Source organism: Chiloscyllium plagiosum, unplaced genomic scaffold (genome assembly GCF_037043375.1).
Source record: "Chiloscyllium plagiosum isolate Xiang-an unplaced genomic scaffold, Cpla_swu_hap1 HiC_scaffold_35, whole genome shotgun sequence".
Taxonomy (NCBI): Eukaryota; Metazoa; Chordata; class Chondrichthyes; order Orectolobiformes; family Hemiscylliidae; genus Chiloscyllium; species Chiloscyllium plagiosum.
This window is the reverse complement of record NW_028270173.1, coordinates 28,124,584-28,150,018: the sequence shown is the minus strand read 5'-3', so window position 1 is coordinate 28,150,018 and position 25,435 is coordinate 28,124,584. Positions and strand designations below refer to the sequence as shown.

Here is a 25,435-nt window from a genome sequence, read left to right as displayed (position 1 = left end):
TCCAACTTTATTTCTGAGTCATTAAACTACAGTCTTGGCAAAGGTTCTCTGGCAACCAAATCCTACAGAATTCTCTCTGTGGAATTAGCAAATTATTCAAGCCACATCCTCAGCAACAAAAGAAAGGCCACCCCTTTATGCATTTTCCCACCTTGGCACTCTGGTAGTTAATTCACTGCCTGAAGTAATTTCGGGCATTTTGACACAAGCTGCTGCTGTCTCAAGGCAATGATTTATTGTTCTGAACATGATATTTTTTGATAAAAATTGGTGATAAGAAATTAGATGGCAGAATTTCAATCATGTCATTTTCAGTATAACTAAATTATCCATGCACCACTCCCATTTACAAATGGCAGTTGTCAAACTCAACTTGATTTGAAATTATCACTGATGCAAGTCACTCATTGGAAGACTTCCACTTTCTGCTCTGGTCGAAGACAGGCTCCCGACATGAACAGAATTAGGGAACATTAATCACTCCTGTGTGATTCTGTCCTGAGGCATCAGAATTCCTGACTGCCTCACACTTCACTCAGACACTCGAAATGCTCATTCTGGGAAAACTTTCCTCGTTAAAGCTGTCTCATTTGGAAGGGATGAAAGCTGTAAAGACACTGTGAAATTTGCTCAGGATGTCGCTAGTGGTTTCTAGCGCAGCATGGGACGTCATAGCAAAAATTGTCCCCAGTGTGGCACTTAACATTCACAAAATGGCACAATTTCCTGGAAATGGGACATGACATGCTAAAAATGGAACATGATACGACCAAAACGGAACACAATCTATTGGAAATGAAAGGCAGGCACAGTAGGAAACTGACCCAAAAATATTCATTGGCACTGACCTGGCAACTCCAGTCAAGGCAGTCTATAGCATGGTAATAGGATAGCGATAGAGCAATGCAGCACTCAGCAAGAAGGGGAAGAGGCGGGGGGGGGGGGGGGGGGTGGGTGGGGGGGTGGAGAAGAGGTGGTTTTCTGAGGTTGGAAGTGAAGGCACACTGTTGAGGCAGGATAAATGGAGCTTCACTGCACATCTGACCTGCGAGATACCTGAGTGTGATGGGATGCTAGGTGCCAGCAGAGAAGGAAAGACTCCAAGGCTGACTACCATGCAAACCCGAAAGTGCTTTCTAAAAAAAAGCACGCACTTATCTGCTGCCAAAGATAAAGATCACCAAGGCCTTGTGCAGTTTAGGAGTCACAGCGCAGAGGTAAAGCAGGGAATGCTTCCAGATGCGCAGGTGTCACCTCCCCCCTCCCAAGGCTTGCAGGCTACTCCTGGTACTCGGCCGGTCCTCCGAGGCTGTCGTGAGCTGCCGGGTGGCTGTGAGTGCTCTCCTCCCGGGAGAAGATCTCAAACTTCTTGTTGAGCTGCGAGCGGAGGTAGCGATAGTCGTGCTGGTCCAGGCTGTGGCCACAGATCATGTACAGGGTGAAGGTGATGGACAGCAGCAGGCGGTCGAGGGACAAGCTGGGCAGCAACCACAGGATGACCAGGAACTCCAGGAAGACCGGGTGCCGCAGGTGGCAATACAAACGCTGGGCCTTCTGCGATTTCAGTTCCATGGGGTCTCCAAGAGCGAGACAGCAATAATAAACCTGGAGGACAACAGGGAGGGAATCATTAACTGTGCAATAGAGTAAGGCGGGGGGTAGGGGTGCTCATACAAGTTTTAAAATAACCATTGGGTGCAGGAGTAGGCCATCCGGCCCCTTGAGCCTGATCGACTATTCAAAGGCCTGAACTCCACATTCCTGTAGATATTCAATAAACACTGACTCTTGACTAACAAAGGCGTCAATCTTCCTCTGCTCATTGAAGTATTTAATAATCCCACCTTCACTTGCTCTCCAACAATCCTCTTATCTTTGGATTAAGTAGGAGATCCTTTATATTTAGTCTGCCTTCCCGAGTTACAGCCTTATGTATTAACCCGATGCGTTGAGGTCAATGCATAGTAACGCCAGCATTCCAAAGGATCCCCAACAGCTTTCCAGCTGTTGGATGAAAAGCACAATCCCCAAATCCCATCCCACAGTGTTTTCACATTCTACTATCCATCAGGGTGCTACAGTGGTTAGCACTGCTGCCTCACAGCACTAGGCACCTCAATTCAATTCCACGTGTTTGCGTGGAGTTTGTAGATTCTCTCCGTGTCTATGTGAGTTTCCTCTGGGTGCTCCGGTTTCCTCCCACAGTCCAAAGATGGGCACGTGAGGTGGAATGGCTGTGCTAAAGTGCCCCTTGAGATGTGTAGGCTGGGTGAATTAACCATGGGCAACGCAGGGCTATAGGGATGGGGGGGGGGGGGGGTCTAGTCTGGATGCTCTTCGGAGGGTTGGTGTGGACACGATAGGCTGAATGGCCTCATTCCACACTGTAGGGATTCTATCAGTCAGCTTGATCACCAATAGCCACTGCAATGTGGGAAATGAAGTGTTTCCTGCATTTCTGAACATAACGTTTCTCATATAAGTCACACCAAAGTCTTTAGGGCCAACTATGTTCCTGCTGCTGCTGAACTGAGGTCCGATAACCAGACACCAATGCAACGGGCCTAGAACTTACCTGCTTGAGACCCATGAGTTCAGCGTAGTCAAAGATGAGGACAATACTGAAGATGATCAGCCAGGCAATGACGTGAACAATGAAACAGACCAATGGAAACCAGGTAACCCAGGGTTCCCTGGACACGTTCCATAGCAAGGGGGCAGCGTGGGTGGGCTGCCAGTAGTGCATCAGCAGCTGGGGAAGAGAAGGACCATTGAAATCAGAGAGGTGTCAAAAATCAAAGAGAGAGGACAATCTCCGCAACACAAGACATAAGAGAATCTGGACAGGATACAAGGGATAGACAACTCGGGAGAGATACAGACAAAGAGAAATATTGTACCTGCAACTTAGAGTGAAGTGAACCATTCACGCAGACAGTTAAAATGATGATGATTCAGACTGGAGGGCTACAACGCAGAGGGAGGAGAGGGGAACAGATCAAGAGACAGGACAGAGGCACAAGGAAATGAGAGTGTACGGGGAGAGGACAGAAGTTTAGGGAAAGGAGGGAGAAGTACTGGGAGAAGAGAGGGAGGTCAAGGAAGAGGAAAAAGAGCTTCAGGGAGGGTCAAGAGGTGCAAGGAGAAAACAGAGAAGAGCAAGGAGAGGACAGACATGTTCAGGGAGAAAGGAGAGAGGTGCAGGAAGAGGAGTGACGATGGGATATGGAGAGGAGAGATAACAGTGCAATGATCCAGAAGGCAGAAGAAAAAGGCTCATAGATGGAAGCAAACAATGAAGGACAGATGCACAGAGAAAGACAAGAAAAAGAAGGAAAATGGTGTGAGCGAGATCAAGCAATGGGAGTGCTGTCAGAGGAGAGAAAGATGGGGTCAATGTATCACAGAAATAAAACAGGCGCAAAGTGACAAGGTGACAGATGTAGACTCGCAATGAAAATCCCATGAACCAAAGAGAAGCAACAAAAATTCTTAGCACAAAATGGGATGAGAGGGCAGCGCCATGGGTTATGCCGTCAGAAAGGTGTTAGAGGCAAAGATCAGGACGGGACCTGGTCAAGAACTGGAGGAATGGAGGTAGGATGTAGGAGAGAAAAAACAGGGACAGAGGGTGAGGAAATTGGGTGAGAAAGAGAAGAAAGAGTAACAGGATGAGTAGTTTCTGTATGAATTGAGTTTTCAGAGAAACAGAGGAGAAATTACACAGAGATCAAAAGCGGGAAATAATTGAAGAAAAAAAGCAAATCACAGTTCATGGTTTCTAATACAGGGGTAAGCAATAATTAATGCCTACATAATATTTTCTGAGACTGATATCCGAGTATCTGTGTATAATGTTTTGATATGCAACAGTGTTATATTCTAGTATTAAACAATCCAAATGAGACTGCAATATTTCACTGTCTAACACTCCAGTAGGGCAATGTGAAATTCCAGCGTCTAATCAGTTGTATGATAGTGTAACAATTCCATTTCCACCATTGTGATATGAAACATTGTGATATTTCAGATTCTATCCCAGTTATGGTACAACATGATACTCTCGGGACACTGTGATATTCCAGTGTGTAGTATTCAGACATGGGACAGTGAGACATTCTAGTGAGATGGGATGAGACAGTGTGATATTACAGTCTGTAACTAAGTGAAATGGAACAATGTGGTACCCGAGTTTCTTTTTTCTGACATGACAGTATTACATTCTGGTTTCTAGCTCTCTGATGTGGGGCAGTGTGATTTTTCAGAATCTTCTTCACAACCTGCAAATTCTGCAAGGAGTTCACATTTCTGTTCTCAGAATGAGCGACTTCTGCTTTTCTTTGCCCACCTGGAGACAGGCTGCCGTGCAGAACACATAGACGGATCGCTGAAGGACCCCAAAGCAAGTTAGCGTCCATCTCCTCACTGTCTCCATCGCCATAATGCTGTGCTGCAGGATGAAGAATGCGAGTAGTGCCAGGTTGAAGAGGAGAGCCTGCTGGATTTGCCTGTCTCTAAAGACAGAATGCCATTCCACGTGTTCTTGTGCATCTGTAAAAATAGTGGACTCAGGTAAGGTAAAAAAAAAAAGACACCTTTCTCAACAGGAGGAAGTTCAGAATTCACCCAATATTCATCTAACGGTGCAGCAAACGATTGGCACAAACAGAACAATGGTAATTGGTTAATTTCTTTTCGGAAAGAAGTCAGCTATCCTCACCAGAATGGTGTATGTGTGATCCTACATTGAGTCATAGAGATGTACAGCATGGAAACAGACCCTTCGGTCCAACCTGTCCACGCCGACCAGATATTCCAACACAATCTAGTCCCACCTGCCAGCGCCCAGCCTATATCCCTCCAAACCCTTCCTATTCATATACCCATCCAAATGCCTCTTAAATGTTGCAATAGTACCAGCCTCCACCACATCCTCTGGCAGCTCATTCCATACACGTACCACTCTCTGTGTGAAAACGTTGCACCGTAGGTCTCTTTTATATCTTTCCCCTCTCACCCTAAACCTATGCCCTCTGGTTCTGGACTCCCCGACCCCAGGGAAAAGACTTCGCCTATTTACCCTCTCCATGCCCCTCAATTTTGTAAACGTCTATAAGGTTACCCCCCAGCCTCCGACGCTCCAGAGAAAACAGCCCCAGCCTCTTCAGCCTCTCCCTGTAGCTCAAATCCTCCAACCCTGGCAACATTCTTGTAAATCTTTTCTGAACCTTTTCAAGTTTCACAACATCTTTCCGATAGGAAGGAGACCAGAACTGCACGCAATATTCCAACAGTGGCCTAACCAATGTCCTGTATAGCCGCAACATGACCTCCCAACTCCTGTAGTCGATATTCTGACCGATAAAGAAAAGCATACCAAACGCCTTCTCCACTATCCTATCTACCTGCGACTCCACTTTCAAGGAGCTATGAACCTGCACTCCAAGGTCTCTTTATTCAGTAACGCTCCCTAGGACCTTATCATTAAGTGTATAAGTCCTGCTAAGCTTTGCTTTCCCAAAATGCAGCACCTCGCATTTATCTGAATTAAACTCCATCTGCTCCTTCTCAGCCCATTGGCCCATCTGGTCAAGATCCTGTTGTACATCTACAGCAATTGTGGTTGGCTCTGAAGTGTCATTGGAAATTGCCTAGCAAGCCACTCAGTTGTACAAAACTATTATCGAAAAGTTGAAGAATAAAATCACATGCGCCATTTGGTATCAACCTAGGCACCAGAAATGACAGTCACATTTTACCTTATTTTGTTCTGGACTCCAACATTCCCTGGGAATGTGCTGTCACATCTGCTATGGGAGGGCCACTCTGGTGTACAGTTGGGAGAGACTAGCCCTGAGTGTTGACAACATTGACTGCAGATCCTCTCAATCTCATGCCATCTAGTCAAATCTGAGCAAGGAAATCTTGAGCTAATTATCATCTACTACAGCTCTCCCCAATGCCTGACCAATATCTACAAGGCAAAAGCCACGGGTGTTACAGAGTATCTTTCACTTTCCTGGATGAGTGCAGCTCCAATACATTTAAGAAGCTCAATACAACTAAGCAGCCCGCTTGATTATCATCCTAATCTTCAATATTCAATGCCATCACAATCAGCATCTACAAGACGCACTGCACCAACTCAGCAAGGATCCAACCACAGCTCCTTTGAAACCTTGTCTACCTAGAAGGATAAGGGCAGCGGATGCATGGGAGCACCACCAGTCATTTTCCTTCCAAGCCAATACCAACCTAACTTGGAACAACACTATTTTGCTGTTCATTCAAAATCCTGGAACTCTCTTCCAAACATTGTTGAGGGTAACTTACATCAAATGGACTGCAATGGTACACTAACGCCAATTAAGGATTGGCAACTATTGCTGGTCTATGTCATGCCCACACCCTCTGAAAGACTTTTTTAAAAGCTAATGAATTTAGTACAATTTTATGAAGAAGATTAGTTGGAAGAATTACTGAGACTTGTAAAGGTTCAGAATAATTTTTTCATGGGATACTTCAATGTCCATTGCAAAGAGTGGTTCAGTAGCACAACTACTGGCTGAACTAGTTGAGGCCCGAGGGTATATCTGTCAGACTGATGATGTGTCATATATAAAAGAATCAATAAAAGGGGCAAACTTACTCGAGTTTATCCTCAAGAATTTACCTGTTGCAGATGCCTGTTCCATCTTCAGACCATGGATGATACCCAGTATGTACTACAATGTGTTAAATGGAATTAAATCAAAACAGATCTAGAAACTCAAACTGAGCATGATGAGGTCTGTGGGCTATTACAGCAGCAGAAGTCTATTCAACCATAACTTGTAACCTCACGATCAGGCGTATCTAAGAATGATGTTCAAACATTGGCAAGCTGCAACACATGTATGCCAAATAGTGGAAGTAGTATGTGATAGTCCTGCCACAGCCAGTAGTGGGTGTGGACAATTCTGATGGATTATGGAGGACGGGAAAAATTTCTGGCTGAAAGAGCTGGTCCTTTTTTTGAGGTATTTTAGGTGCTGGAGGTGATTTCCTCGAATTCCAGGAGCAGCAATTACTGTTTTATATGCTGTTGCATTTTATTGGAACTTTGGAAAACAAAGTCAGCAGAACAGCAGTTTAAAAGGGAGCAGAGAAAGGAAGCACATGGTGGTGAGGACAGTGCAGGAGAGAGAGAGAGAGAGAGAGAGAGAGAGAGAGAGAGAGAGATAACCTACACAGTTACTGCCTTTGCTGTTTTTGAATTCATGTGTTGCTGGACATCGGAGTGCATATGGGAAAATTAACAAACAGTGAATTTCACAACTAATCATGGAGGAACCTGTTTGGGTGAAGTTCACAGCACAGAATCCGATAAGTTAATTGTTGTTTTAAATCTGTCCAAGAGAAAGGCTGTATTAGTGAGTACTGTGGGTTCTTTCTTGATTATATGTTTTTGGAGATAACTCTCTTGATTAAACTTAAAATATAAGCCATAGCTATTAATTTAACCTGGTGCAGTGTTTTGTAGAGGAATAAGAGTGTGTTATTTTCTGGGTCTGTAGATTGTGAAGGAGCAAAAATGGCCTTTGCAGTGATATGTACTTCTTGTCAGATGTGGGAGTTTAAAGAGAGTTTAAGGGTTACTGCAGATTATATCTGCCATAAATGCTGTTGGATGCGAATCTTATCAGATCGAGTGGATCAGTTGGACAGACAGATAGAAGCGATGAGGAATTTGCAACAGCAACAGTATATGATGGATGGCAGTTATAGGAAGGGGAGAAAGTCTCAGATACAGTCACATAGATGAGTTAACTTCAGGAAGAGTAAGTGAGGTCGGCACCTAGGGCAGGAGTCTTTTGTGGATATACCCATTTCAAACAGGTACGTTGTTTTGGAAAATGTAGGGGGTGATGGATTCTCAGGGGAACAGCCAAGTTTCTGGCATTGAGACTGGCTCTTATGCAATGAGGGGTACGTCGGCTTCCAAGAGATCAATTGTGTTAGGGGATTCTGTAGTCCGAGGTATAGACAGACGTTTCTGTGGCCAGCAGAGAAAAAGCAGAATGGTGTGTTGTTTCCCTGGTGCCAGGATCAAGGATGCCTCAGAGAGGGTGCAGAATGTCCTCACAGGGGAGAGGGGCCAGCAAGAGGTCATTGTCCACATTGTAACCAATGATATAGGAAGGGAAAAGGTTGAGATTCTGAAGGGAGATTACAGAGAGTTAGGCAGAAATTTAAAAAGGGAGGCCCTCAAGGGTAGTAATATCTGGATTACTCCCAGTGCTATGAGCTAGTGAGGGCTGGAATAGGAGGATAGAGCAGATGAATGCATGGCTGAGGAGCTGGCATATTAGATTACATTACAGTATGGAAACAGGCCCTTCGGCCCAACAAGTCCACACCGACCCGCCGAAGCGCAACCCACCCATAGCCCTACATTTACCCCTATACCTAACACTACGGGCAATTTAGCATGGCCAATTCACCTAACCTGCACATCTTTGGACTGTGGGAGGAAACCGGAGCACCCGGAGGAAACCCACGCAGACACGGGGAGAACATGCAAACTCCACACAGTCAGTCGCCTGAGTCGGGAATTGAACCCGGGTCTCTGGCGCTGCGAGGCAGCAGTGCTAACCACTGTGCCACCGTGCCGCCCACTGGGAGAAGGATTCACATTTTTGGATCATTGGAATCTCTTTTGGGGTAGAAACGACCTGTACAAGAAGGACGGATTGCACCTAAATTGGAAGGGGACTAATATACTGGCAGGGACAGTTTGCTCGAACTGCTTGGGAGGATTTAAACTGGTAAGGTGGGGGTTGGGGGGGCGGGGTGCGACCCAGGGAGATAGTGAGGAAAAAGATCAATCTGAGACTGGTACAGTTGAGAACAGAAGTGAATCAAACAGTCAGGGCAGGCAGGGACAAGATAGGAATAATAAATTAAACTACATTTATTTCAATGCAAGGGGTCTAACAGGGAAGGCAGATGAACTCAGGGCATGGTTAGGAACATAGGACTGGGATATCATAGCAATTATAGAAACATGGCTCAGAGATGGGCAGGACTGGCAGCTTAATGTTCCAGGATACAAATGCTACAGGAAGGATAGAAAGGGAGGCAAGAGAGGAGGGGGAGTGGCATTTTTGATAAGGGATAGCATTACAGCTGTGCTGAGGGAGGATATTCCCAGAAATACATCCAGGGAAGTTATTTGGGTAGAACTGAGAAATAAGAATGGGATGATCACCTTACTGGGATTATATTATAGACCCCTTAATAGTCAGAGGGAAATTGAGAAATAAACTTGTAAGGAGATCTCAGCTAGCTGTAAGAATAATAGGGTAGTTATGGTAGGGGATTTAAACTTTCCAAACATCGACTGGAACTGCCATAGTGTTAAAGGTTTAGATGGAGATGAATTTCTTATGTGCGTACAAGACAATTTTCTGATTCAGTATGTGGATGTACCTACTGGAGAAGGTGCAAACTTGACCTACTGTTGGGAAATAAGGCAGGGCAGGTGACTGAGGTGTCAGTGGGGGAGCACTTTGGGGCCAGCGACCATAATTCTATTTGTTTTAAAATCGTGATGGAAAAGGATAGACCAGATCTAAAAGTTGAAGCTCTAAATTGGAGAAAGGCCAATTTTGACGGTATTAGGCAAGAACTTTTGAAAGCTGATTGGAGGCAGATGGGTCGCAGGTAAAGGGACGGCTGGAAAATGGGAAGCCTTCAGAAATGAGATAACAAGAATCCAGAGAAAGTATATTCCTGTCAGGGTGAAAGGGAAGGCTAGTAGGTATAGGGAATGCTGGATGACGAAAGAAATTGAGTTGAAACTTTATTGCTGGAACAGCACAGCAGGTCAGGCAGCATCCAGGGAACAGGAGATTCGACGTTTCGGGCACAGGAATCAGATTCCTGAAGAAGGGCCTGTGCCCGAAACGTCGAATCTCCTGTTCCCTGGATGCTGCCTGACCTGCTGTGCTGTTCCAGCAATAAAGTTTCAACTTTGATCTCCAGCATCTGCAGACCTCACTTTCTCCTTAAAGAAATTGAGGGTTTGGTTAAGAAAAAGAAGGAAGCATATGTCAGGTACAGACAGGATAGATCGAGTGAATCCTTAGAAGAGTATAAAGGAAGTAGGAGTATACTTAAGGGGGAAATCAGGAGGGCAAAAAGGGGACATGAGATAGCATTGGCAAATAGAATTAAGGAGAATCCAAAGGGTTTTTACAAATATATTAAGGACAAAAAGGTAACTAGGGAGAGAATAGGACCCCTCAAAGATCAGCAAGGCGGCCTTTGTGTGGAGCCACAGAAAATGGGGGAGATACTAAATGAATATTTTGCATCAGTATTTACTGTGGAAAAGGATATGGAAGATAGAGACTGTAGGGAAATAGATGGTGACATCTTGAAAAATGTCCAGATTACAGAGGAGGAAGTGCTGGATGTCTTGAAATGGTTAAAGGTGGATAAATCCCCAAGACCTGATCAGGTGTACCCGAGAACTCTGTGGGAAGCTAGAGAAGTGATTGCTGGGCCTCTTGCTGAGATATTTGTATCATCTATAGTCAGAGGTGAGGTGCCGGAAGACTGGAGGTTGGCAAATGTGGTGCCACTGTTTAAGAAGGGCGGTAAAGACAAGCCAGGGAAATATAGATCGGTGAGCCTGACCTCAGCAATGGGCAAGTTGTTGGAGGGAATCCTGAGGGACAGGATGTACATGTATTTGGAAAGGCAAGGACTGATTAGGGATAGTCAACATGGCTTTGTGCGTGGGAAATCATGTCTCACAAATTTGATGGAGTTTTTTGAAGAAGTAACAAAGAAGATTGATGAGGGCAGAGCAGTAGATGTGATCTATATGGACTTCAGTAAGGTGTTCGACAAGGTTTCCCATGGGAGACTGATTAGCAAGGTTAGATCTCATGGAATGATGGGAGAACTAGCCATTTGGATACAGAACTAGCTCTAAGGTAGAAGACAGAGGGTGATGGTGGAGGGTTGTTTTTCAGACTGGAGGCCTGTGCCCAGTGGAGTGCCACAAGGATCGGTGCTGGGTCCTCTACTTTTTGTCATTTACATAAATTATTTGGATGCAAGCATAAAAGGTACAGTAAGTAATTTGCAGATGACACCAAAATTGGAGGTGTAGTGGACAGTGAAGAGGGTTACCTCAGATTACAACAGGATCTGGACCAGATGGGCCAATGGGCTGAGAAGTGGCAGATGGAGTTTAATTCAGATAAATGCGAGGTGCTACATTTTGGGAAAGCAAATCTTAGCAGGACTTATAAACTTAATGGTAAGGTCCTAGGGAGTGTTGCTGAACAAAGAGACCTTGGAGTGCAGGTTCATAGCTCCTTGAAAGTGGAGTCGCAGGTGGATAGGATAGTGAAGAAGGCATTTGGTACGCTTTCTTTTATTGGTCAGAGTACTGAGTACTGGAGTTGGGAGGTCATGTTGCAGCTGTACTGGACATTGGTTAGGCCACTGTTGAAATATTGCGTGCAATTCTGGTCTTCTTCCTATCGGAAAGATGTTGTGAAACTTGAAAGGGATCAGAAAAGATTTACAAAGATGTTGCCAGGGTTGGAGGATTTGAGCTATAGGGAGAGGCTGAACAGGCTGGGGCTGTTTTCTCTGCAGCGTTGGAGGCTGAGGGGTAACCTTATAGAGGTTTACAAAATTATGAGGGGCATGGATAGGATAAATAGACAAAGTCTTTTCCCTAGGATCGAGGAATCCAGAACTAGAGGGCATAGGTTTAGGGTGAGAGGGTAAGATATAAAAGAGATCTAAGGGGCAAACTTTTTCACGCAGACGGTGGTACGTGTGTGGAATGAGCTGCCAGAGGATGTGGTAGAGGCTGGTACAATTGCAACATTTAAGAGGCATTTGGATGGGTATATGAATAGGAAGGGTTTGGAGGGATATGGGCTGGGTGCTGGCAGGTGGGACTAGTTTGGGTTGGGATATCTGGTCGGTGTGGACGGGTTGGACCAAAGGGTCTATTTCCGTGCTGTACATCTCTATGACTATGATTCTATGACTATAATTGGAGAAGTATGTTCCACAAACATCCCCAGTCTAAATGATGGGACAGTCCAGCAATACGAGCCTGAAAGGATTTGGGGCCACCTTCGGCCAGAAGTGCCTAATGGATGACACAGCTTGGCCTCCTCGTGAGGTTACCGGCATTGCAGATGTCAGTCTTCAGCCAATTTGGTTCACTCCACATGATATTAAGAACCGGATGGAAACTGCATAGGCCATGAGCCCTTACAACATCCCATTATTTGAAGGTTTCTCATGCTCCTATCCCTAGTCCATCGGTCCTGGTGGATTTCCTCCTAGTACCTTAAAAGAATCAACCATCTCACTAGCTACTTATTTTAAGATACTAGGAGGAAATCCATCAGGAGTTGGGGGCTAGGGATACAAAGTTATGAGCCAAGTGCTAGAAGATAGGATTAGAATAGTTAAATTGTTCTTTTGACCAGCTAAGGGGCCCTTTTCTGTTCTGTAGATCTCTTTGAGTCTATGACTTTATGATTTGTCAACTTGCAGTTCCATCAATTTACTCTATTATTTCCTTGGTAATTTTAATTTCTTCAATTTCCCCCTTACTTCCAATTCCTGATTTGCAGCTATTTCTGGGATGTTACTTATATCCTGTCTAGTGAAGACCAATGCAAAATATCTGTTCAATTTGTCGGTCATCTTTTTACCTTCCATTACTACTTTTCCAGACTTGTTCTCTATAAGACCCACACTTGCACTTTTTTTACTTTTTAAAAAAATGTTTGGAGGGATAGGGGCTAAGCTCAAGTGGGTGTAACTAGTTTAGTTTGGGATTCTGGTTGTCAGCATGAACTGGTTGGACTGATGGGTCTGTTTCTTTGCTGTATGATCCTATGACTAGCTGAGCCCCTAACCATGCTGTTCCAGTACAGCTTCAAACTGGTATCTTAGTCAACAACATGTCAAGGGATGGAATGGCAACAAGAAGTTGGCTAAATCCAAACTTGCCAACTATCATTTCATTAATCTACTCTCAATCATTAGCAAAGTGATGACATTGACAGCACTATCAGTGGCACCCACTCAGTAACAATCTGATGACCTATGCTCAGTTTGGGTTCCACCATGTCTATTTGGCTTTAAATCTCATTGCAGTCTGGACCCAAACAATGATCAAAGAGCAAAATTCAAGGGTTGGAGGGTTTGAGCCATGGGGAGAGGCTGAATAGGCCGACTGCTTCCCCTGGATCTTCGGAGGCTGAGGGGTGACCGTATAGAGGTTTATAAAAACATGAGGGGCATGGATAGGGTAAATAGACAAAGTCTCTTCCCTGGGGTGGGGAAGTTCAGAAATAGAGGGCATAGGTTCAGAAATAGAGGGCATAGGTGAGGGGTGAAAGATATAAAAGGGACCTAATGGGCAACTTTTTCATGCAGAAGGTGGTACGATAATGGAATGATCTGCCAGAGGAAGTGGTGGAGGCTGGTACAATTACAGCATTTAAAGGCATCTGGATGGGTATATGAATAGGAAGGGTTGAGAGGGATATGAGCCAACTGCCGGCAAATGGGACTAGATTAGCTTAAGATATCGACATCGACGATAAGGCATTGACGAGTTGGACCGAAGGGTCTGTTTCTGTGTTGTACATCTCTATGATTCTAAGGGAAGCAAGAGTATGCCCTTGACATCAAAGCAGAAGTGAGCATATGGCAGTAATGGTCTACAGATAGGCTTCACAGGAGCTGCCATTAATTGTTCAGTATTCAATATTAGCCAGCAGCAGTAGACTACGTTCAGCATCAGCCAACAGTAAAGGTTTATATTTTATGCCAGCCGACAGTAATAACAGTCTTAAGATTATAGCTCATATAATCATGTAGTACAGATAAGGTCTCTTATGCATGGAGTCTGCACCAACAAAATGACTCTAAACCTGGATTGGTCTCACTTTTCAGCACATAGCCAAGGACTATGACATTTCAAGTGTTCATCCAAGAGCTTTTTAAAAGGTTGTGAGGTTTCTGTCCATTGCATTCCAGATTCCCAACACCCTCTGAGTGAAAAGAACTTCTCCTCAACTTCCCTTCCAACCTCATTTTTTTCACCTTAAAATTATACCTTGTTATTTCCCCTTTAACTAAGGGGATCTGCTATTTCCTATCCACCCTGTACATACACCTCATAATCCTATTTGTCCACTTCAATCAAGTCCCCCCTTGAGTATAATCACATCCTTACCATAGAGGAGTGACCAGAAATGCACACAGTACTCCAGCTGTGGTCTAACTAAAGCGGGAGTAAAGCTCCAACATAACCTTCCTTCTATTACAATCTATGCCATGACTGATAAGGTCTTGTATGCCTTCTTAACTACCCTATTCTTCTGTCCTGTTACCTTCAGGGACCTGAGGTCACACACTCCAAGTTTCCTCCGAGTGTCCTGCAATTTATTGAGTACTTCCTCTTTGTTATTACTTCCAAGGTGCAGCACCTTACTCTTATCAAGGTTAAATTCCATTGGTCACTGATCTGCCCATCTGAGCAATCTGTACATATCCTGCTGTAACTGAAGATTTTCTTCAAACCCAACACTTTCAACCACACGGACAACCTTTATGTTATCCACAAATGTAAACATCACTCCCACTACATTTTCTTCCATACATTAATACACATCATAAACAATAAGGGACCCTGTGGGAGAACACTGGAGACCAGGCTCTGGTCACACAAATGGCCATCTGCCACGACACTCTTGTCAACCACTGCTAAGCCAAATTTAGATCCAATGTGCCAAATTACCATGGACCATGTGTGCTTTTACCTTCTTTATCAATCTGCCACATCGGACCCTGTAACAAGACTTTGCTGAAATCCATATAAAGTGCAGCAAGTGTACTACTACACACCTGGTAACCTCCTGGAAAAATGCAATCAAATCTGTTAGGCGTGACCTTCCTCTGACAAACTGGAAAGTGTGCAAGGAGACAAAGCCGACGTGACTTAGGGTGCTCTCAACAACGCTAGAACGAAGAAGCCTTCAATTTACAGAAGGCTGCAACCACGTGCTGCACAGGAGGGATGTGAAACACAGAGGGCTCAGCTGGGCTTTCAGAGAAATCTGAAACGAAGTTTTAAACTCAGTGAATGGTAAGGGGGTGTGGGGGGCATTCAGTGGGGTGAGCAGGCAAATAGGAGTCATGTAGTTGAGAGAGGAGAGGCATTGACTGCAAATGGGTGGTCCCGGAAACAGGCAACAAGCCGAGTTCGCTCAGGAATCTACTGCTTGTCTACTGTTTACCCTCAAACTACAATTTAGTACCAGGAAGTTGGATTCAGTTTAAATGTTCACTGTTGGCAACGTGCGGTTGGGAAAGTACCTTAAATACCAAAGGAGACAAAGCATCCCACGTATTTAGTGGAATTATTAGAGTCCCAAGGCATGGAAGGAGGCATATTTTAGCCCACAACCACTTGCTTTCTCCCCGTGGTGACTGCACAGTTTCTATACAAGATAAAATTCTCTCAATTTCATTGAGAAATAAAATAAAAACCCAATCTGTATTGGAAAGTCATATCAGATTTGAAACATTAACAATTTCTCTCTGCACAGATAGTGCCAAACCAGCTGAGTTTCCCCAACACTGTGTATATCTGGGCCCCTTGTTTTGGAATCTTCTCCACTTCCCGAATAACTGGGAGCAACCTCTCAATGTTGGCCTGATCAAAATGCAGTTATACTTGCAAAAACAACCTCTACTAGGCCACCTTCATTATACTGGAGAAATTAGTTCCAAGCGTAAAGCCCCATCTTTACGAATGGTTACATCCCCTCGGTTCTCCAAGTATCCTTTTCTCCTCCAAGGATGTTTTTATTTACAGAATACGACCATGTTTTATAATAATGTAAATGACATGTGCAGTGATACCATTGTGAACTGGATTGTCTCGTGCTGAATTAACATCCAATATGTCCCCACCCTGCGACACTGGAGTCAATATTTGATTTATGTTCAGCGTTTTGTGCGTATTGCATTGGGCCAGTTTGATATTTGGATGTTGAGACTTTGGTCCGTACATATTCTGTGCTATACTCCATTCCACTGCATATTGGATAAGTTTTTAAATCTTTCCATTCCCATCAACTCAGCAGTCCCTGCAACAACCCCAAAACAGGCAGAGTATTTGACTCTTAACCTCTTGTACACTCCCTTCCTTTCAGTCACAATTGGTAAGCGGTGTTGGGGCTCACTTGTATGGAGTCCACTCCTCAAAATGCAAGTATTAACTAAGCATTCAAATACTCCATGCCCCATAGGCACACACACTCACTATTATTTTATCACAGACGTGAGCATCACTGTTGAGGCAAACACTTATTGTTCACCCTGAACCGCTCGAGATTGTGGTGGCAAAGTGCTGCCTTGAACTACTGCAGTCACCCACAATGCTGCTGGCGGGGTGGGGGGGGGTAGTAGGATTTTGTTTTGATCCAGTGACAGTCAAAGAATGGTGATGTATTTTCAAGTTTTATGGTCTGGGGAGGAATTTGCAGGGGTTGCATTTGGTAAAGGTCACAGGATTGGAAGGTGCTGACAGAAGAGCCTTGGTGAGTTGTGATAGAGCATGTTGTAGATGCTACGCACTGCTGCATACTCTGCCTCAGTGACGCAGGGAGTGAATGTTGAAGCTGTTAACAGTGCTGATCAAGTGGGCTGCTGTGTCCTCAATGGCGTTGAGCTTCTTCAGTGCTTCTCACATCCCTTCTTTGGCTTAATGCCTTTTTGTTTTGATTACAATGAGGTTCGTTGTGTCGTTCCTTTATGTCAAAGGTGTAATATAAATATTGGTTATTGTTGTTGAAAACAACAGTCTGCATCTGTCTTATAGGACTGGTATGCATGCAGTACCCTGTTGGCTCAGCATCAGCCCAGTGCTGCCCTCTTCAGTATTTTAGGATCATTATCTGATATTGATAATGAGCCACACCCTGCTACAGAGGAGAGCTTCTTGATTTGTTGGAGCTGCACTCACTCAAGCAAGTCAGGGGGTATTCCATCACAATCCTGAAATCTGTCTTCTAAGTGGTGGATAGGTTTGGTGGATGTCAGGAGGTGAGTTACTCGCTGCAGGATTCCTGGCCTAAGACCTGCTCTTGAAGCTACAGTACTTTTTAACATGACTAGTCCAGTTCAATTCCTGATCAATGTTAAACTCCTGGATTTTGATAGTGGGAGATTAAGTGATGGTAATTTCATCGAATGTCAAGGGATGATGGTTTGAGTCACTCTTGTTGGAAAGATCACTGTCTGGCACTTGTGGGGTGTCAATGTTACTTGCCAGTTGCCAGCCCAGCCCTGCATATTGTCCAGGGCTTGCTGAAACTGGGCATGGACTGCTTCAGTATCTGAGGAGTCAGTGAATATCCCCTCTTGTGATCTTATTTGGAGGGAAGGTCATTGATGAAGCAATTGAAGATGGTTAGGCCAAAGACACGACCTTCAGGAACCCCTAAAGAGATGTCCTGGAGCTGAGATGACTGACCTCTGATAACCACATCCATCTTCCTATCTGCCAGGTATGCCTGTAACCAGCAGATGCACCCTATGTACAGTACAGGCACTGGCATCTAATCAATGGCATCATAACCAGGGAGAGAAGCATGCCAGTTGAGAACATAATGAAATTTATGTGCAGTGCTGAATGTTGAACTGATCACAACTTTTATCAATTACCAATAGCATCTAGCCCCATAGATAATGCAGCTTAATCATGAAGACCAGAAGTGTCTCAATATCTTGAGATGCAAATAGAGTAATGACAGAATCTCACAGAGACGTCATCTAGGTACAACAAAAGTGGACGCCCACTGAAAGTTGCCACCCAGGTAAATAGTGCGGTGAAGAAGGCATATGGCGTACTGGCTTTTATTGGTAGAGGAATTGAGTTCTGGAGTACTGAGGTCATGTTGCAGTTGTATAAGACTCTGGTGCGGCCGCATCTGGAGTATTGTGTGCAGTTTTGGTCGCCATATTATAGGAAGGATGTGGAGGCACTGGAACGGGTGCAGAGGAGGTTTACCAGGATGTTGCCTGGTATGGTAGAAAGATCGTATGTGGAAAGGCTGAGGCACTTGGGGTTGTTTTCATTGGAGAAAAGAAGGTTTAGGGGTGACTTGATAGAGGTGTACAAGATGATTAGGGGTTTAGATAAGGTCGACAGTGAGAATCTTTTTCCACGTATGGAGTCAGCTATTACAAGGGGGCATAGCTTTAAATTAAGGGGGGGTAGGTATAGGACAGATGTTAGGGGTAGGTTCTTTACTTAGCGAGTCGTGAGTTCATGGAATGCCCTGCCAGTAGCAGTGGTGGACTCTCCCTCATTATGGGCATTTAAGCGGGCATTGGATAGGCATATGGAGGATAGTGGGCTAGTGTAGGTTAGGTGGGCTTGGATCGGCGCAACATCGAGGGCCGAAGGGCCTGTACTGCGCTGTATTCTTCTATGTTCTATGAAGACGCCTTCATTCCTGATGAAGGGCTCTTGCCTGAAATGTCAATTCCCCTGCTCCTCGGATGCTGCCTGACCTGCTGCGCTTTTCCAGCACCACACTCTCGACTCTGATCTCCAGCATCTGAAGTCCTCACTTTCGCCCACTGAGGATGTCCGAGGTGACTTATGGGGATGCAGTGTATTTCTCCTTTGGAGGTTCTTGGCCGTACCTTTTGTAAAGATTGAGATCTGGTTCGATGACAACAATGAGAAGCAACTGGAGGAGAAACAGGGTTTAGCCCAGTGATGGGGGGTGGGGGGTTGAGTGGTGCATGGTAGCTCAGTGGTTAGCACTGTTGCCTCACAGCGCCAGCAATGGTCTGTGTGGACTCTGCACATTCTCCCCGTGGCTGCGTTGATTTCCTCTGAGTGCTCCGGTTTCCTCCCACAGCCTAGAGAAGTGCAGGTTAGATGAATTGGCTATGCTAAATTGTCCCATAGTGTTCAGGGATGTGTAGGTTAAGTGCATTAGTCAGGGGAAATATAGAGTAATAGGGTAGGGGAATGGGTCTGGATGGGATACTCTTTGGATGGTCGGTGTGGACTTGTTGGACAGAATGGCCTGTTTCCACACTATAGGGATTCTATGACAAGTCCTCTCCATGTAAGAATGATGCAGACTGAAATATCTGTTGGACTGTCTAATGTAAATTCAAAGAGATGACGACAACTGGCTGAACTAGAAAGCAGATAAACTTCAGTCACATGCAGATTACAGAAGACTGGAAGAAATGCTCTAACATTGGTAAGACTGTCCATAAACCCGTGTCAGCGAGTTTACCTTCGGTGCCGATAGGTCAACAACTGCCCATATAAAAGCAAAATACTGCGAATGCTGGAAATCAGAAATAAAACAAAGTGCTGGAGAAACTCAGCAGCTCTGGCAGCATCTGTGGACAGCAGAAGATAGTTCTGAAGAAGTCATATCAGACTTGAAATATTAACTCTGTTCCTCTCTTCACAGATGTTGCCAGACCTGCTGAGTTTCTCTGTTTTTATTTCAACATTGCTGACAGTTTGGCTGTCAATAAACAACTCCTACCAATGTGTGCTGCCCTTGTGGTTTCTTAATTCCGCTGATTCTAAACCTCGATCCTTGGTTGAATATCCTCTCACACTAATGAAATGATCTCAGCTCTTACTAAGAGCTACCTCACCCACTTTTCTTTTTGTCTATCTCTCCTAAATGCCAAATATCCTTAGATATTCAGTAGCCTACCCTGGTCACACTGGAGCTACATATTCCTTGTTGCAATTAGATCATACCCAATTACCTCAATTTGTACAATCAAGTAATCAACAGTTTTGTGAATAGTGTGTGCACTCAGATAGAGTGCTTTTAATTTCATTTTTTCAAAAGTTATTCTATTAGTATTTGATGCTTTCCTGTTATCTGCTGACTGTTCCCTTTGTGGACTTCGTGTCTGATATTGGTGAGCCTGCGTTAGTGGTGTTGTAAGCTGTTGGAGGTGATTCTGAAAGACAGGATTTACATGCATTTGGAGAGACAGTGAATTAGATTAGATTCCCTACAGTGTGGAAACAGGCCATTAGGCCCAACAAGTCCACACCAACCCTCCGAAGAATAACCCACCCAAACCCATTCCCCTACCCTATATTTACCCTTGACTAATACACCTACTATGGGCAATTTAGCATGGCCAATCCACCTGGGAGGAAACCGGAACACCCAGAGGAAACCCATGAAGACACGGGGAGAATGTGCAATTCTTCAACCGTTATTTCCCATATTATTGCTTCTTCTCTTATTTTGATATACCACATCTTTCTACATGATTCCTTGTTCCCACTGTTCAGTTTAAAGCCTTTGCTACTTCCCTAGTTATGCAGTTTGCAAGAACAAGGATCCAAGCACAAGTTAGGTGAACTGGCACAATGGACTAATGGGACACATAAAAAGATGTGCAGACTAGAGAGAGTGAACAGGAGAGTTACTAGAATCTATCTGGATGGGACGGTCTAAACTCTAAGGAATTATTGCATAGGTTGGGGTTGTTTTCCATTCGTACAGGGATCAAAAATCAGAAGGCCAAGTGAGGGTTGAGGAGAAATCATTTGGAGCTCACTCCCTGAAAAGATGGTTGATCAGAAAGTTCACCAAAAAAAATTTAAGTAGTATTTAGCGTTTACTTGTCTTGCCACACCCTCCGGGGCTATGGACAAAGAGCTGGAAAATGAGATACTTATCGTCAGATCACAAAAGACTGAACAGCCTCCTTTGTGCAGTCAATGTCTCTACCAACTTCCAACAGAGCTGCCAGGCAGATATTTCAAGGAATATTTCAGAATATGTATATTCCTAATATAAAGTAGCTCTAAAGAGAAGACACACCATCCATGGTAAACTGAGGTTAGGGAAAACATTAAACATAAAGAAAAAGCATATAACAGTATGAGGAGTGACAGGTCAGATGATTGGTCAGAATATAAAGAATGATAATGAAAGAAAGGGAACGATTTATAAGTTAATCAGGACAAAGATATAAAGGTATAAAAGGAGTGTAAAAACACACAACAAAAATTTCTATAGATACTAGAAATGGAAAACAAGTAAATCAAGTGACTGTTGGTCCTCTGGGGAATGAGGAAGAAGAATTAATAGATGATAATAAGGAAATGGCGGATGCAATGAACAAATATATTGAGGATGTGGGGAGCATTCCATGTGGTTGCTGTGTGTGGAGAGGTAGAAGGAGGAAGTGCCTTAGCGATCTCATAAATCAATAATGTACTGGTGGAACTATACATTGACAAGTCTTTTAACATGATTAGGGATAGTCAGCATGATTTTGTATGTGGGAAATCATGACTGATTAGCTTGAGGTTTTTAAATGAAGCAACCAAAAATATTGATGAGGCCAGAGCAGTTGTTTACTTGGACTTTATTAAAGCCTTTGACAAGGCTCTGCATGGTAGACGAATTAGTAAAGTTAGATCACATGGGATTCAGGGTGAGCTTGCCGATTGGTTACAAAATTGGCCTTATGGTGGGAGACAGGTGGTGGTGGTGGTGGTGGTGGTGGTGGTGGAGGGCTGATTTTCAGATTGGAGGCCTGTGACAAGTGGTGCTCCATAGGGATTGTTTGTCATTGATATAAATGATTTGGTTGAGAATATAGGAGGTATGGTTAGTAAGTTGGCAGATGACACCAAAATTGGTGGTACAGAGGACAGTGAAGATGGTTATCTAAGATTACAAAGAGATCTTAATTGGGTCAATGGGCTGAGGAGCGGCTGTTGGAGTTCAATTTGGATAAATGCGAGGTATTGCATTTTGGTACAAGGGCAGGACTTATACAATTAATGGTAGGGCTCTGGTTCTAGAACAGAGAGACGTGCTATCAGGTACATAATTCTTTGAAATTTCTATCACAGGGAGAGTGGTTAAGAAAGCATTTAGCACGCTTGCCTTCATTGCTCAGACCTCTGTGTATAGGAGATGGGACGTCATGTTGAGGTTGTACAGGACATTGGTGAGGCTTCTTCTGGACTACTGTGTCCAGTTCTGGTCGCCCTGTTACAGGAAGGATAATATTAAATTGAAGACGGAAAGGATTTACCAGGATGTTGCTGGGAATGGAGGGTTTGAGTTATAAAAATAGACTGGGACTTTTTTGACTGGAGTGTAGGAGTTTGAGGGGCATACATAAGATCAATGACAAGGGTTGTTCCCCTAGGCTGGTGCAGTTCAAAATGGAAGCATTTTTTAAGATGAGGGGTGAAGATTTAAAAGGACACAATGGGCAACATAGTTACACACAGAGTAGTTCATGTGTGGAGTGAACTTCCAGAGGAAGTGGAATATGCAGGTAGAGTAACAATGTTTAAAAGTCATTTGGTTAAGTGCATGAATAGGAAAGGTTTGGAGGGCCAGTCACAGGCAGGTGGGACTAGTCTAATTTGGGAACATGGTCAACATGGACTGGTTGGACCGAAGGGTCTGTTCCAATGCTGTATGACTGTATCTGTGTGGTCGTGGCTCCTACAATTCAGTTGCAGTAGTGTCTGTCTCACTGCTGCCCTCCACAATACTGCAGGATCAATGTCTGCTAACTACTAGGTTAGTATCTAGCGTTTCCTCAGTATTGGCCTCTATAGTACTAGAGAACACTTTTCATTGACCCCTGCAATACTGGAAGGCATTTGTCTGCTGATCTCCAGTGTTAGTGCTGGATGGTTAATGTCTGGTATTCCCGCAGTCTTGCCCCCTGTAGTATCGGAGGATCAGTGTCTGCTGCTCCGAGTCAGTCCCTGCAGTACTGGAGGGTCAGTGCCTGCTGTGTTCTCAGTCTCACCCCCTAGAGGACTGGAGGGTCACTAGCCACTGCAAGCTCAGTGTCACCCCCTGTAGTACTAACGGGTCAGCGCCTGCTGCACTAAATGTTGCTCCCTGCAGAACCAGAGGGTGACTGTTTGCTCCTCCCCAAAGTTTCCTCCTGCAGTACTGGAGAATCACTGCCTGCTGCACTCTGTGTGGCCCTCCTGCAGTACGGAAGGGAAGGGGGGGGATGGTCAGTGTCAGCTGCACTCTGTGTCACCCCCGGAAGCACTGGAGGGTCTCTGTCTGCTGCTCCCCACTGATGCCCCCTGCAGTTCTGGAGTGTCACTCGCTCTTGGACTGTGTTGCCCCCTGCAGTACTGGAGTGTCACTAGCTCTTGCACCCTCAGTGTCGCCCCCTGCAGTACTGGAGTGTCACTAGCTCTTGCACCCTCAGTGTCACCCCCCCCTGCAGTACTGGAGTGTCACTAGCTCTTGCACCCTCAGTGTCGCCCCCTGCAGTACTGGAGTGTCACTAGCTCTTGCACCCTCAGTGTCACCCCCCCCTGCAGTACTGGAGTGTCACTAGCTCTTGCACCCTCAGCGTCGCCCCCTGCAGTACTGGAGTGTCACTAGCTCTTGCACCTTCGGTGTTGCCCCCTGCAGTATTGGAGTGTCACTAGCTCTTGCACCCTTAGTGTCGCCCCCTGCAGAACTGGAGTGTCACTAGCTCTTGCACCCTCAGTGTCGCCCCCTGCAGTACTGGAGTGTCACTAGCTCTTACACGCTCGGTGTTGCCCCCTGCAGTACTGGAGTGTCACTAGCTCTTGCACCCTCAGTATCGCCCCCTGCAGTACTGGAGTGTCACTAGCTCTTGCACCCTCAGTGTCGCCCCCTGCAGTACTGGAGTGTCACTAGCTCTTGCACCCTCAGTGTCACCCCCCCCTGCAGTACTGGAGTGTCACTAGCTCTTGCACCCTCAGTGTCACCCCCCACCCCACAGTACTGGAGTGTCACTAGCTCTTGCACCCTCGGTGTCGCCCCCTGCAGTACTGGAGTGTCACTAGCTCTTGCACCCTCGGTGTTGCCCCCTGCAGTACTGGAGTGTCACTAGCTCTTGCACCCTCAGTGTCACCCCCTGCAGTACTGGAGTGTCACTAGCTCTTGCACCCTCGGTGTCGCCCCCTGCAGTACTGGAGTGTCACTAGCTCTTGCACCCTCAGTGTCGCCCCCTGCAGTACTGGAGTGTCACTAGCTCTTGCACCCTCAGTGTCGCCCCCTGCAGTACTGGAGTGTCACTAGCTCTTGCACCCTCAGTGTCGCCCCCCCCCGCAGTACTGGAGTGTCACTAGCTCTTGCACCCTCAGTGTCGCCCCCTGCAGTACTGGAGTGTCACTAGCTCTTGCACCCTCGGTGTTGCCCCCTGCAGTACTGGAGTGTCACTAGCTCTTGCACCCTCGGTGTTGCCCCCTGCAGTACTGGAGTGTCACTAGCTCTTGCACCCTCGGTGTTGACCCTGCAGTACTGGAGTGTCACTAGCTCTTGCACCCTCAGTGTCGCCCCCTGCAGTACTGGAGTGTCACTAGCTCTTGCACCCTCAGTGTCGCCCCCTGCAGTACTGGAGTGTCACTAGCTCTTGCACCCTCGGTGTTGCCCCCTGCAGTACTGGAGTGTCACTAGCTCTTGCACCCTCAGTGTTGCCCCCTGCAGTACTGGAGTGTCACTAGCTCTTGCACCCTCAGTGTCACCCCCCCCCCGCAATACTGGAGTGTCACTAGCTCTTGCACCCTCAGTGTCGCCCCCTGCAGTACTGGAGTGTCACTAGCTCTTGCACCCTCAGTGTCGCCCCCTGCAGTACTGGAGTGTCACTAGCTCTTGCACCCTCAGTGTCGCCCCCTGCAGTACTGGAGTGTCACTAGCTCTTGCACCCTCAGTGTCACCCCCTGCAGTACTGGAGTGTCACTAGCTCTTGCACCCTCGGTGTTGCCCCCTGCACTACTGGAGTGTCACTAGCTCTTGCACCCTCGGTGTTGCCCCCTGCAGTACTGGAGTGTCACTAGCTCTTGCACCCTCAGTGTCGCCCCCTGCAGTACTGGAGTGTCACTAGCTCTTGCACCCACAGTGTCGCCCCCTGCAGTACTGGAGTGTCACTAGCTCTTGCACCCTCAGTGTTGCCCCCTGCAGTACTGGAGTGTCACTAGCTCTTGCACCCTCGGTGTTGCCCCCTGCAGTACTGGAGTGTCACTAGCTCTTGCACCCTCAGTGTCGCCCCCTGCAGTTCTGCAGGGTCAGCGCCTCCGCTCCACGGCAGCCTCTGGTTCTGCCCAGGTCCCGGCCCGAGCCCGCGTTTTTTTCTGCCCCACCCCTTCCCCCCTCTCCCTCCTCCATCTCACCCGCCTTGGGCTCTGTCGCTGCTGCTGCTGCTGCTGCTGCTGCAGGCCTCCTGCTCTCCCGGTAAATCTGCCGAAGGGAAACAAACGCCACGAACTCGGCCGCGCTCCACGAAACGAAAACAAAGTTGGCCAGAGACAGGGCGACGAGCGCGGCCGAATGGAACACCGCCATGG

General features: G+C 45.9%; 1 protein-coding gene across 1 annotated transcript; it reads right to left on the bottom strand.

The window, feature by feature from the left end:
* Positions 1–213: 213 nt before the first annotated feature.
* Positions 214–25,435, bottom strand: nrm (nurim). The gene is made up of 4 exons (XM_043678051.2): positions 25,262–25,435; positions 4,349–4,551; positions 2,576–2,752; positions 214–1,605 (listed from the first exon to the last, which is right to left on the bottom strand). Exons 1-4 carry the CDS (start codon positions 25,431–25,433, stop codon positions 1,279–1,281), a joined length of 879 nt encoding a protein of 292 aa, XP_043533986.2. The 5' UTR covers positions 25,434–25,435; the 3' UTR covers positions 214–1,278.

What these genes read in the sequence shown, in the direction of transcription:
- nrm (XM_043678051.2), bottom strand. Translation starts at nt 25,433, where the DNA reads ATGGCGGTGTTCCATTCGGCCGCGCTCGTCGCCCTGTCTCTGGCCAAC. An exon ending in AGCGACAGAGCCCAAGGCGG is followed by an intron (nt 4,552 to 25,261) that starts GTGAGATGGAGG and finishes CTATTTTTACAG; the next exon opens with ATGCACAAGAACACGTGGAA. An exon ending in AACTCATGGGTCTCAAGCAG is followed by an intron (nt 1,606 to 2,575) that starts GTAAGTTCTAGG and finishes GTTGTCCTCCAG; the next exon opens with GTTTATTATTGCTGTCTCGC.